The sequence below is a fragment of the Phascolarctos cinereus genome, unplaced genomic scaffold, assembly GCF_003287225.1.
Source record: "Phascolarctos cinereus isolate Bilbo 61053 unplaced genomic scaffold, phaCin_HiC Scaffold_9;HRSCAF=440, whole genome shotgun sequence".
Taxonomy (NCBI): domain Eukaryota; kingdom Metazoa; phylum Chordata; class Mammalia; order Diprotodontia; family Phascolarctidae; genus Phascolarctos; species Phascolarctos cinereus.
This window is the reverse complement of record NW_027556402.1, coordinates 38,138,325-38,152,543: the sequence shown is the minus strand read 5'-3', so window position 1 is coordinate 38,152,543 and position 14,219 is coordinate 38,138,325. Positions and strand designations below refer to the sequence as shown.

Below are 14,219 nucleotides of genomic sequence, written 5' to 3'. Positions count from 1 at the left end.
AATTGCATAAGGTGCTGCCTTATAGGTAGAGAGAATTTCCTCACCTATACCAATGAAATCCAATCCTTATCCTCTATGTTATTAAAACTACTATTAAAATGTAAAAATTTCCATTATTAATCTAAAAGAACATTTCTGATGTAAATTAAGCAGAGATCATGTGAGATATTCAAAAAGCACTTAGCATGGAACCTACCACACAGTAGGCATTTACTTGTAGGCTTGTCTCTTCCTTTTCTTCTCCTTTCTTCCCTAAATATTTAGAATAAAGCTCAAAACTTAACATGTTAAAAGTCACTCAAGAAAATTTGGATACCAGGGATTCTCTGTTACATCCATTTCTGATTTCAGTTTCCCCTTCTCAGAATAACGCCACAAGCCTTCCCTCTCTTTTGAAAATGGATTTCAGGATTGATACTTTCAAAGTGTTCAAAGTTTTTGCATTATTTTTCTCCTATAATGTCTTTCTTCTATTTATATACAAATGCATCATTAAGTAATGCAAAGACAACTTTGTGTCATGTGTCATTCAAGACAAAGGGAATGAGTGTAGATCCCCATAATATCTTGGCCTGTGACTCAGTTAATGGTAGATCTCAAAGAGAGTTGCATTACCCTCACCAAGTAGAATAAGAAAATGACAACCATGTGAGACCACCAGCAAAGGTATTGCTCACCATTCCTCCTATTGAAAAATGCTAAGAAGACAATTTACCACCCAGGTCCCCAGGCCTAATGTCAAAAAAGATGGACAGGATAGGCCAATGATGCAATATCCTGTCCATTCAGACTGGAGTGAGGCATAAGTAACACGTCACTTCAGAACAAAATTTTTCTCTCAAGTAAACCTTCTTTTTGGCCTTAAGAATGAAATAGATGGTTTCCCCAAGCACTCCCTGAGAACTTTATTCTTCTGTGCACATGAAGAAGCTCTCAGGGGTCAGTCAGAACTCACCTCCCAGTGTCCCTGTGGGGTCTGAGTTTTCAGCTGGATCTTCCAGTCCCGCTCCGTTTCAGGCTCTGCACAGTGATGCATGCTAAGAATAACAGGTCGAGTCAATAGGGCTCCAGGAGGCCCGCAACTCACCACTGGGGTCAAAAGAGTCTGACTGTCTTCTATTGGGGGCCTGGTGGGACAGAAGAAATACACGTAAAGGGAAGGAAATGCAAAAAGAAGACATCTTTTCTTGGTACTCTTGCATGTGCAACAATACAATTCAAGCTTTTCCTTTTTTTTTTTTCCTTTTGGTGAAAATCCTCCCCTCTCCTAGTCTGCATCAATTTGAACCAACTGGTGGGTAAGATAGTCAATGAGCATTTATTAGGCACCTACTATGTGCTGGGCATTGTGCTAAGCATTTGGGATAGAAAGAAAGGCAAGAGGTGAAACAAAAAAGAAAAACAAAACAAAAGAAACAACAGCAAAACTCTACCAGTTCCTGCTCTCAAGGAACTCACAGTTTAATGAGAGAAAGTGAAACTAGTACTAGTCTGAGACATGGGAGAGGCAGGGCCAGGGTCCACTTCTGTCACTAAGGAACATTGGGTTAGTAATCACTTGTCTTCTTGGGGCGTAGACATCCTTATCTGTTAAATGAGGAGGTTGGAATGGTTGACCTTTTCCAGTCCTGATGATTTGTGATTAATGATAATAATGCATTTATGTAGTGCTTACTTGTGCTTTACAAATATCTCATTTGATTCGCAAAACAGTTCTGTGAGGTAGAGCGTTTATTACCCCTTTCTAACAGTGGAAGAAACTGAGGCAGACAGCGGTCACACATGTAGTAAGTAGCTGAAGCCAATCTGAACTCTGGTCTTCTTGCCTCTAAGCCCAGAGCTCTAAACCTGCCTACCTATATGATGAGGTTGAAAGTCTCTATGGAAAGATGTATTTTTGGCAAAATGCTGGTTCCTCATGGGAAGTGTGTGTTTCTCAGGACCTTTTTAACCCCCTTGTCCAAAGTCAAGCTCTAGAGACAGAGACCCAAGTTCTCCATTAGGCAAGATGCAATATGAAGGAACATTGAACAGACTACAGTTTGAACATGACCTTGTTGGTGATAACCCCTCACTTGTCCCTGGTATCTTTTATGTACACATTCACGACTGGACTTTATCTGCTTCCAAAATGCAGGCCATAATGACAACCTTATATGACTATCCTTCCAAAATTCTTTCCAGCTCCTAAGTAATTTTCCTGGTATAAGCACATTAACTCTTTCTGATCTCCCTATGACTGCATTGCTATGGGTGCTTGACAGGGATTGTGCCTGTCCATTTATCATATTCAGTTAGCAGTCAACAAATTTCCTGGGCCCTGAATGAGTTGCCCAGGGTCACAGACGGAAACTCAACCTAGTTCTTTCTGCCCCAGAGTTACCTCTCTATCCACTATGTCATGCTGAGATGAGGGAATAGAGGGCCAGAGAGGATAAGTGATCTGTCTAAGGTCATACATTTAATTAGTAGGAGACTGATTGGACTGGGGCTTGGATCTATGATTTCACTGGTGCAGGCAGCTTCCAGTGAGACCTCCATTTCCAAATGCAGCCTGACACCTTCTCTCTACATTATATTCTTAGGGAGATTCCTGGAGCCCTGAGAGGTTAAGTTCAGGGTCACACAGGAGTATGTGTGAGATGAGGCCTTGAGGCCTAAATCTTCCTGGCTCCAACGGCTGCCAGGAATAAAATTCAGGGCTCTTCCTGATTCCTAATGCACCAAGTTCTTGTGGTTTAGGAAAGCTTAGAATTCTAGAATCCTAACATTTTAGACTTGGAAGGAATCTCAGACATCATCTAATACAACTTCCTGCTCAATGGACAAGTTCCCCTATAAAATTCTCCTCAGGTTTGGCCTCTTCTCACAGATGTCTGGGGCTGGGGGGCTTCCTACCTCAAGAGCTAGCCTGATTCATTCCTGAACATGTCTACTTGTTAGGAAGGCTCTTCTTGTGGACCTAACTCTGCCTCCCTGTGACTTCAACCCATAAGTTCTTGCTGTGTCTTATGGGGCAACACAGAAAAAAATCAAATCCTCATTCATGGGCTGGTCCTTCAAATTCTGAAGATAACGCCCATGGCATTGTTCCCAAAGCTTCACCATCCCAGTTGCCCTCTGCTTTACGTGGTTAGCTTATCTCTTATAATATAGTGTCCAGAACTCAACCAAGTACTTTACATGTGGTCTGATTGATGAAGTTTGAAAATCTATTATCTTTTAATTTTTTTTTAGTGTTTAACAAATGTTTATTGACTGATTAATTAATCTACTCTGACCCCCTCATTTTATTAGTGAGGAAACAGAAGCCCACAGAAGGAAGGTGACATGCCCAAGGTCACCCAGGCAGATGGTAACAACCAGGATTCAAACCCAAGTCCTGACTCCAGTCACATCTAGGCTCTTCCCCACTACGGCAGTGGTATCTAGTACTATCCTCTCCATTTCACTGACAATAATAACAATTGTAATCATTACTACCTATATTTGCATGACAAAATTTTGCAAAGTATTTTATACACTTTATTCAGGCTCAGATGAGGGAAACTGAGGCCCACGGAGATTAAGCCCAAGCTCATACAGCTAGTAGGTATCAAGAGTGGGAAAAGGAGATTCTATCATCTTTTTAAAAGACAGTTACAGTCTTATCTCTTACATTGTGGCCAATGTCCTAAGCACCTTTCCACAGGAATTGTTACCATCCTGGCCCCCTTTTCCTGATATTCAGGGTTTTCCACCTCAGGCTACGAGTGAAAGCAAAAAGAAAGAGTGCTATCTATAGGGTACAGTAACTCTAAGGTCTATCTCTAGTGCAGTATAAACCCTCTGATAGAATTATGGGGCAAAGAAAGTGCTTCTAATATGACCTGTTGCTTTTAGATGCATTTGCTAAGTATAGAATTGTTCTCATTTCAGAAAATTTTAAATATTTAAAAAAAAAAAAGGCCAAGGGCAAAATTTCAATCCTATTCTTTCCTGCTCCAAGAAACAAGGCATAAGAGCATTTTTAGTGCTATTCATCTCGAGAATTGTATCACAAGAGGAAGAAAGAGCTGGGAAATAGCTTTATAGAGCAAACACCAGGGAATCTCTGCCATCATTGTGTTAAAAATGACAAAGCTCACTTTGGCTCATCTACAATTTAGTAATGTGTCTTATAGAACATTTTGTAATGATAAGGGTCATCTTAACAATATTCACTGTACCACATTTAATTAAGTTCTCCCATCTCTTCTGAGAAGGCAACAGCTAATTAGTGATAGGAAGGGGAATAGAACCCGGGTCTTTTGACTCACAGACTAGGTTTCTTTGTAACACATTGCCTCACTGTCACATACCAAAGTCATTTTTGTGTTCATGTCCTCTTTTGAGATCCTTCAGTGATGAATACAAATTAGTTATCTTATAAGAGAATCACTATAAATATGGGCTTAGGTTTATTCAATATCCTATAGGGAAAATTTGTATTTTGGAGTAGTTATCTACTTTCTGGGAATAACTATAGATGAATGGTTATCCTTCTCCTTTTAAAGTGTCAAGCGAGCAGATAGTTGGTTCAGTGGATAGAGTGTCAGACCAAGAGTCAGGAATAATCGTCCTGAGTTCAAATCTGGCCTCAGACACTTACTAGCCGTGTGACCCTGAGCAAGCTAATCCTGCTTACCTCTGTTCCTCATCTATAAAATGGCTGGAGAAGGAAATGGCCAACCAATCTAGTATCTTTGCCAAGAAAACCCCAAATGAGGTCGTGAAGAGTTGGACATGACTGAATCAATTGAACGACAAGAGTGTCAGATGAGTCACAGAAGGAGAATATTGATCAGAGACATTTATCACACATTTTTCATTTTCTGTAAATGAGGGATCCCTTTCCCTTGTCTCCTCCTTGTACCCTTTCCCAACCTTGGATAGTACAGACACCTATGAGGAAGCGGGATGGTAAGAAAATCCAGCATTGAGGATGTCCTTCCCCTCTCCTCTCCTTTTCCTTTCTCTTAACTTCAAGCCACACAGCCCCTACCTGGCCGCTCAAACCACTTGGAAGAACTGGCTGACATTAACTCTAATTCTTTGGATGAGGAGGATCTAGAACTTATCATTTTCCCTACCACTGCTTCTTAAAGTCCTCCCCACGTCCTCCAGACCCTAGGTACTATCAACTAGCTTGCTGATACACCCTATGTAGAACGTAGGTAGACCCTACCATTCATTCTTACATTAATTCTTTCCAGTATGATTATGAGATCTCTACTCTCTAGAGACAAGAATGGGGTATAATTCCTATGACATCTCTATTTGTGACTTTCAAGAGAAAAACTTCTAACAATGTACATTTTTCTGGAACATGTGACACTGAACAGAGGACTGGGTTTGGAATCAAGGCAAGTTACCAACATACATTTATTAATTACTTACTGTGTGCCAGCCGGGCACTGTGCTAAATGCCAAGGATAAAAAGAAAGGCAAAAACCAGTCCCTGCTCTCTGGGAATTTTTAGTCATAATGGACCCTGGTTCAAATATTTTCTTACACCAAGTATTATTGAGCAATTATCTAACCTCTTAGAGCTTTGGTTTCCCCATGTATGAAATGGATTTAATCATAACAAAGCATATCATCCATCTCATAGGGCTGTTGTGAGATAATTGATGTAGACATACAAATTATTATTAATATGGAGTATCCAACAATTGCCTATTTTCCAATCTGAAGGTAAGTATGCTGAAAACATTTCCTCTTTTCTCTTATCTTTGCCCCTATCTGAGCAAGGAAAGAGGCCATTAGAGGGCTCTCCATGTGAGCCCGTGTCTTCCAGCTTCCACAAAGGAAACAGAGTTACATTCTAAGGTTGGCTCTTTTGTCTACTGAGACATATAACTTCAGGGGCCAGTGAAGTCCTCTCAGTACTTAATGTTTCTCAGGATCAAATCTTGTCTCTAGAAATGAAGATAACTTTTTCTCTTTGGGCCAATCCTCCATGCCTTAGCTGAGACCTCAAGGAAAAGATAAACCTTGAGTCTAACCCTGACACCAGACGAGAGAGAAAAAGGAACCTTGGACTTGGCTATTCTTTACTTCTCCTGACATAAGATCTGTGAGCTCTAGTAGATACTGCCCCTTGTTTTACACTGAAGAGGAAAAAAAGAACATTTCATGTGAGTAAACAGAAGCCTTTTAGTGCATTTTATGTTGTTCAAATGTAGGGCAGAAATAATGTTTCAGAAAAAAGCTATTATTTCCTTAGGCAAGCTACTGTTTGTGTACGAGAAAAAAAAACACCACCTGGGGATAAAATGCTCTGTGTCATACAAACTAGAAATACTGCTATCTATATTTGAAAGGACAAAAGAGAGAGAGAGAGAGAGAGAGAGAGAGAGAGAGAGAGAGAGAGAGAGAGAGAGAGAGAGAGAGAGAGATTGTCTGCAACCACAGAACAAAACTAAAAATGAAGGCTTTGTCAAGGAGGAGAAAGGGAGAGAAAACTTATAGTACATGGTCATTACCTGTTTCTATGTTTCTCAATCAAGCTGCAGATAACACTGTTCAACGCAGCAAAACAGATTGCCTTTTTCTTTCAGAAGACTAATGATAATTACATACCATGTCTCAGAATGTCTACAGCATCTTCCATCTGGAGATCTCAAAGTGCTTTACGATCATTAATAAATCAGATCACTCTGAACTCTTCTGAAGCTGGGACTCTTTGGCCCATTTCTTTTGGGAGCAAAATAGGACAGAGACAAGCAAAAGTGATTTGTTACACGAAACACTGCAATGAGTGTATTTCGGAGCCTTTTGCTTGATTTTCAAAGTCAAAAATCTCTCTCAAAAAATGTTTGGCCACCTCAAAAACATCCACAGATTCAAAAGAAGACATGTGATTATATGTTATCTCATTCAATCTGATGTCTGATTTCAAAGTCTAGGGTCAGAGTGTGGTAAATATGTTAAAGACAAAGGTTTGTGTGTGTGTGTGTGTGTTTTATAAGATCGTCAAAGGCAGCAATTGTGTTCGGTTCGGTTCCTGAGTCATAGTCTTTTCTCTCTTCCCCAATTCCTGCCTTCATACTGGGGGACTTGAATACAGAAATTGATTCCTTCAGACTCCCTGTCTCCCTAAATCTTCAACTTATCTTCTCCTAAGCTTCCCCAAACCAATAGTCAGGGCCTTGATCTTGCCACCATCCACAAGTGTTCCCCATGCATGTTGATGAACTCTGAAATTCCTTTATTTGATCACAATCTTTCATAATTCCACCTCTCCCTCTGCCTTGCAACTCCAAAGCCTATTCTTCATCATCACTACTTTCCCAATATTCTTACACTGGCTATATACTCTCTCACCTTCTCTGTGCTGACCTCTGGGTGAAGCAGCTCAACTCTATACAGTTGGCTTTTGTTGAGTCCTTTGTCCCTTTATCCCATCAAAGTTCTTGTCTTGTCAAACCCTAGCCTTAGGTGATTCGTACTATTACTTCACTGCTTTCATTCATATGCTGCTGAAAAAAGAAAATCACAAACCTATGCTGACTGGGTCCACTACAGGTTTTATTACATAATCTGAACCGGGTCCTCACTGTGCAAGGTAATGCTTTTCCACTTCCTAATTGATTCCCTATCCCCCTCACCACAGAAACTTCACCAAACCTTTTTCACCCCTTTTCAAAGCTGTCAAGCTCTGTCTCAACATCTCCTTTACAGAAAACTTTGCCTTGTATGTCATTGAAAAATTGAGAGCATTCTCAGAGAGCTGCTTCTTCTCCCTTATTTCTCATTTCACATCACTGAGATGCCTTCTGCCATGATCTCTTGCCTCACCCTTGTTTCAAGTGAAGCAGTGGCCTTTCTTTCTACCAAGGTGAACCTCTTGGCATGCACAAATGATGCCATTCCCATTCTGTCTTCTCTAGCAGATTGGCCCCCTCTTTCATTTCTAGTCTCACTAATCTTCGATCACTCCGTGTCCTGGCTGCTTCCCTACTGGGAATCAAGATCTGTTCATTGCTGCTAGCTGTCATCCCACATCACTCCTCTATTTTGTGGTGAAACTCCTCCAGAAGACTATTTGTAATAGACGCCCTCAATTCCTTTCTCCTCACTCTCTTCTCAACTCTCTACACTATGGCTTTGGACTTCATCATTCAATCAAAACTTCACTTTCCAAAAATACGAATTCTCCCTTAATTGCCAGATTTAATGGCCATCCTTTTCTCAACCCTTACCTTGATCTCTCTTTGACAATGCAGATTTCTCTATTTCCCTTTATGTTCTCTCCTCTCTAGGTTTTTGGGACGCTCTCTGCTGGTTCTCCTCTTATCTGTTTCACCTTTCCTCTCTTTTGCTGGATCTTCTTCATCTTCACCCAAGTTGTGCCCATCATTCATAGATGTTTTCAAAATCTTGGTGCCAACCCCCCTTCTCTTTTCCCTGTCTATTTCACTTGCTGATTTTCATGATTTCAATGATCATCTCTATGCTGATGACTCTCAAATCTATTTGATCAGCCTTAAACTCCCTATTGACATCCAGTCCAACAACTCCAATTGCCTTTCAGATATTTCCAACTGAATGCCCTCTAGACATCTTAAACTCAACATATTCAAAATTGAACTCATTACCCACCCCCAAACTTCCCTATCCTCCTAGCCCCTCCGGCTTACAAGCTGGGTGTCATCCTAGACTCCTCACTCTCACTCACTGCCAATATCCTGTAGTTTCTACCCTTTTGGTACCTTTTCTATATATTCCCTCTCTCCTCTGACCCAGCTGCCACCTAGGTGCTTCGTTCTGGCTATTGCAAAAACCTGCTGGTTGATCTCCTTGCCCCAAATCTTTCCCCACTCCAATCCATCTTCCACTCAGCTGTCAAAGTGTTGTTCCTAAAGTGTAGGTCTGATTCCACACACACACATACACACACACACACACACACACACAAAATTTACACATTAACATTACAAATATACGCACCCTATAAACTAAACTTCAGTTATTTCTAGGATCAAAGATAAAATCCTCTGGCTTTTGAAGCCCTTCATAACCTGGTCCCTCACTACCTTTCTTTCTTTGTACATTTTACTCTTCTCCACATACTCAGTAATCTAGTGATGTTGGCCTTTTTGCTGTTTTTCCCATGTGACGCTCCATGTCCCAAATCATTGTTTTCATTGGCTGTCCTTCATGACTAGAATGCTCTCCTTATTTATCTCTGCCTCCTTCCTACCCTGGCTTCCTTCAAGTATGACCTTCTGCTCTCTGTCTTCTGCAAGAAGTCTTTCCCAGTCCCTCTGAGACTGTTCCCAAATTAGCCTGCATATATCTTGTCTATAAATAGTTGTTTGCATGTTGTCTCCCTTGTGAGACCATAAGCTCTTTGAGGGCAAAGACTGTGTTTTGTCTTTCTTTGTATCCTAGAATTTAGTGCAGCACCTTACCAGTGGAGCTGACTCTACTTTTAGGTGAAATATGTGGACATCTTCTTAGTACTTATATGTGGACAACTCAAAGGCCAAGGCCCAGAAAGCATCATGTCAGAGAGGAAATAGAGTGTTAGGGAAAGAATACTGGAGTTGAACTTGGAAGAACTGAGTGTCCTAGCTCTGATATTAGCCAGGTGATCCTGGGTAATTCACTTAAGTTTTTATAGCCTCAGTTTCCTAATCTTCAAAATGAATGAGTGAGTGAATGAATGAGTAAAAATCATTTATTATACATTTATTATGTGCTAAACACTGTGGTGATTAAAAACATTTTCTACCTCCTTCAGAACTATTGTGAATCAAGTGCTTTATGAAGTTTTATGTAGATGATTTAGTATTACTAGAAGGTATACATACATGGTTCTGTTAGTAGACATTGACAGTGTGTCTATTAGCCCAATTTTTAAAACAGAGTAGGGCCCTAAAATGTTTATTGTTAGTTTGTCAACTGACTAGGCAACAGGCCAGAGAGGTTTCAATGGCAGAAGGAGAATATGGTAGGAAAAATTCAGAGAATGGGTAGTGTTAATGGATGATGAGATGGTTGTATTCATTTTGCCCTTTAAACCTCTAATGGCACCATGCTTCTCCCCTGGGTCAGTCCACATGGACTTTATGGTTGGTTAGGCCAACAATTTATTAGTCCAATTCTTCTAATTCCTTAAGCAGCTCTCATGGCCTCCTGTCCACTTGAAGACAATTTGCTATGCTCTAGTTACAACAATAGGTAAATAAAAGTAAAAATATGAGAGGGGAATTATCTGGGGCTTAATGAATGCTTCCTTGATTGATACGTACCAACAAGGCAGTAAAAATGTATAAGAACAAAGATATATGAAGATTGTCTGGTCCCAAAGAAACAAAAGAATAATTCCTGTTCAGAGCTTCCTTTTATTTTTAGATGGCTCATTAGCATAAAATAGTCTATACTTATCTAGTAATATTCTGCCAAGGGGTTCTGTGGTCACTTCTCCCAGGTAGAAATACTGAGGAGGGGAGAGCTTTAATTTAATTTACCTTTTTTTTTCCAGCTTACTTCCATACAACTCCTATTCAAATTTCTACCCATTTAATAAGCTCAGAAGTGGTTACTCCCTCCCTCCAGATTTGCTTAGGTTGGATACCTGGTATGAAAAAAGGGTCATGAGGACTCTATATAAGTAAAGAAAGTCAGGGTGATGAAATGGATGAGCAGTGAATTTGGGGTGTGCAGCCTGTGTAGTAGGAGAAAAAGCAGTACATAGAGTACTCATTTAGGGGTCAGAAGACTCCCTCAAAATTCCCATTTAATTTATCATGCTGACCCAAGGTATATTGAAACCACGGTGGGGAAAGTCCTGATGTGGAAGGGATAACTGGACCTCATTTTCCTTCCCTTTCAAGGAGCCAAGCTGAGATAGATGAACTCTGTAGACCTTTCCCATGCTAATTACACTTGACGACTCTAAAACCTTGCCAGTTATTCCATGATTTTGGCTCTACTCTGTACGCACAGGATATGGCCCCTCAAACCACCTAGCTAAACAACTCATAGATGCCCACATTTCAAATGCTTGAAAGCTATGTCTGGTCAAAGGAGAAAATCTTGAAGGTTTCTTTGACAGAGGACTAAACATGGGTAGCCATGTAGTTAGGGAAGAGGGAAGGGAGGAGGGCATGAGGAAGTACAAAGCTATTGAGCTGAGGTTGAAGGATTATCACTCTATGCAAATTGGCCCATCTCTGGTTATGAATTAAATTAATTAATGAAATTAATACTTTCACTATGAGAAAATAGAAGGATCTGGGATCTCTTCAGCCTAAAGAACTTCAGCTCTAGGAATCACTGCAAACAATAAGTTAGTAAGCTAAGAAATGTAACCATAAGTCTTTCACACTATCCACGAAAGGAGGAAATAGGCATGAAGGAAATCAGAACAGACAAAACACTGATGTCAGACTGGGTATGTTTTCAAAAAGAGGAGTTGGCTCTAATTCTCAGGAGGCGAATGGCTTTCAGCGGGAGAATGAGGAACAGGAAAGATTTACAATCGTCTGTACGACAGCTGAGATTTATATAGTGCTGTGTAGAATGGTGCTGGATCTGGACCTATAGGTCTGGGATTCAGTCCTGTCTCTGGCCCTTTCTTCCTGTGTGATCCGGGGAAAGTCATTTTGCCTTTCTTGTCCTCAATTTCCTCATCAGGGGTTTGTCCCAGGCCTCTGCGGCCCCACCTATTTGTGAACTTTAGTATTTTTAGGATTCCTAAAGTATTTGGCATACTCAATATCATCTGGTCATCATAACAACACTACGTGTTAGAAGTACCAGTGTTATCATCTTCATTTTATAGATGGGAAAATTAAGGTTCAGGAAGGGGAAGGGTTAAGGTCACATAGCTAGGAAGTGGCACAGCCAGCCTACGCACCCAAGCCTTCTCATTTGGAGACCAGCACTCTTTCCACTAAACTTCAACTACCCGTGATCTAAACAATTCCAGTTGTGCAGTTTCATTTTTTTCTTTTTGTTTGTCCCAGACTTGACGTATCACCAGCGTGGAGAATTAGCAATCTAGAAATTTCCTTTCCTTATGCAGACTGGCAACTGATTTATAACTTATATTATTTGAGAGTTTGCCAGGGGCACTGAGAAGTTAATGCCTTGCCCCTTGTCAGAGAGCCAGAATGTGTGAGAGGCAGATCATTCTGATTCTAAAACCAGCCCTCTTCTCCATTTAGGTTACACAGATTAGTTATGTTCCCCCTGCTTCAGAACATATGCGCTTGATTGATGCATAGTGAAGAAGGGCAATTGTATCAATAGCCAACAGTGTCCTTAGAAAGCTCATGCCCCCAAACAGATCTAGCAAATATAACTTTATTAGGTATTAGAAATAAATGGGATTACAGTGTGTGTGTGTGTGTGTGTGTATGTGTGTGTGTGTTTATACACATATATAACGTAGCATCTTAGAGAGAGTTGGACCTGGTCAGGTCAAGAAAACCTGTGTTCAAAACCTCTCTGACACTTACTAGCTCTGTGACCATAGGCAAGTCCCTTCAACACTCTGAGCCTCAGTTTTCTTGCCTGTAAAATGAGGAGCTTAAATTAGGTGGCCTTTAAGATCTCTTCTAGCCCAAATCTATGATCCTGTATATACAAGCCTGGGCAGAGGAATTATGGTGTGGCCATCAGAGTGTTGGACTTGAGTCAAAAGGACCTGAGTTTGAATCTTGCCTCAGACCCTTTTAGCTGTGTCATCCCAGGTAAGTCAATTAGAGTCTTTGAACATTAGTTTCCACATCTCTATGATGGGAATAACAGGAGTTCATACCTCACAGCACTGTGAAAATCAAGTAAGATATTGGATATAAGTTTGCTTAGGAAACTTTATATTGCTTTATCACGATATACTGGTTGTTTCATATGTAAGTGGTACATATGTATATACTTATATAATAAGCATTATTAAATGCTTTCAGACTCTCTGCTAAGTACTGGAGAGACAAAATATAAAAGTGAGACAGTTTGTACCTCAAGGAACTTATACTCTATGACTGCAAACAACTGTACTTAGTTAAACAAATGCAAAATATATAGAAAATGGGGGCAGCAAGGTGGTACTGTGGATAGAGCTCTGGCCCTGGAGTCAGAAAGACCTGAGTTCAAATCAGGCCCCCTATTAGACACTTGACATTTACTAGCTGTGTGACCCTAGGCAAGTCACTTAACTCTAATTGCCTCACCAAAACAAAACAAAATAAAAAAAAACAAACCAGAAATGAATACAAAATGACAAAGGAAGACATGATGGCTTGACACAATGCCCCACATGTATTAAGCATTTACTGCATGCCTGTTAACTAAATGATAGACGGACTGACTGGCCAGAAGAATAGAGAAAGGCCTTCTAAAGGATGTGGTAACTGAGTTGAGCCTTGAAGGAGCTAAGAGTGCCAATAGATGAATTGTTTATAGACAACAGACAATATAGAATGTGAATGGGCTGAGTCCAATTTCTATTTACTATCCTTGATGAAATAAGTGTGCCACAAACAATTTTTACCTCATATTCTCTTTCCTGTGTACGGTCACATACATTTCATAGACTCTCCCTTGGGGAATGGCCCCTGCAGGAATCAGCAAACTCACTCCTAAACAACAGGTAAATATACACACATAATGAGAAAAAAATGAATTAAATAGGAAAAAAATCAGAAACCACCACCACAGCTTGTCTAAAGGAATGAGTACAGATTGTGAAAAGGCAGCCATATGTCTACTTTTTCCCCCTTGATAAAAGGGAAATCTTCCCAGTTGCTGGGACTTTCTTATTTACTGCCTATCTTAGTACAACTGCTTCTGTACCTTTGCGGAGTTATGAGAAGGGTAAAAGTGGATTTTTTAAAAAGCTTTATTTTAGTCAAGGAGTAGGCAGGTGGGTATTTTTGTTTACCCTGTGAAACTAAAGGAAAAACAACAATTACTTTGAAAATTTCAAACTGCTGTAATGGGACATATCTCCCTAGGCATTTCTTCTTTAATTGCAAAAATCCCCTGTGAAAGCCAACGCCAGCAGAATACCATATTTTAAAAATGAGCAAAGGAATCTCTGAAAGGATCTGTCTGTTTTAGCAGCATCATGGTTTAGATCAATGGTTCTCAAACTGTGGTATGGGGACCTCTGAGGAACGCAGAGGCCCTTCCTGGGGTCTGCAAGGTTAAAATGATTTTCATAATAACACTAAGATTTTAAA

The 14,219-nt window shown here is 40.3% G+C and overlaps 1 protein-coding gene across 2 annotated transcripts in view; it reads right to left on the bottom strand.

Annotated features, from left to right (window-relative positions):
* The window catches only part of UNC5C (unc-5 netrin receptor C), a 401,391-nt gene that overhangs the window by 46,739 nt on the left and 340,433 nt on the right, over window positions 1-14,219 (bottom strand). For both annotated transcript variants that reach the window (XM_021008379.2, XM_021008380.2), the window contains 2 exons: window positions 13,529-13,616; window positions 956-1,127 (listed from right to left, as the gene is read on the bottom strand). In XM_021008379.2, coding sequence (XP_020864038.1) covers window positions 956-1,127; window positions 13,529-13,616 — 260 coding nt within the window. The remainder of the gene's footprint in view (window positions 1-955; window positions 1,128-13,528; window positions 13,617-14,219) is intronic.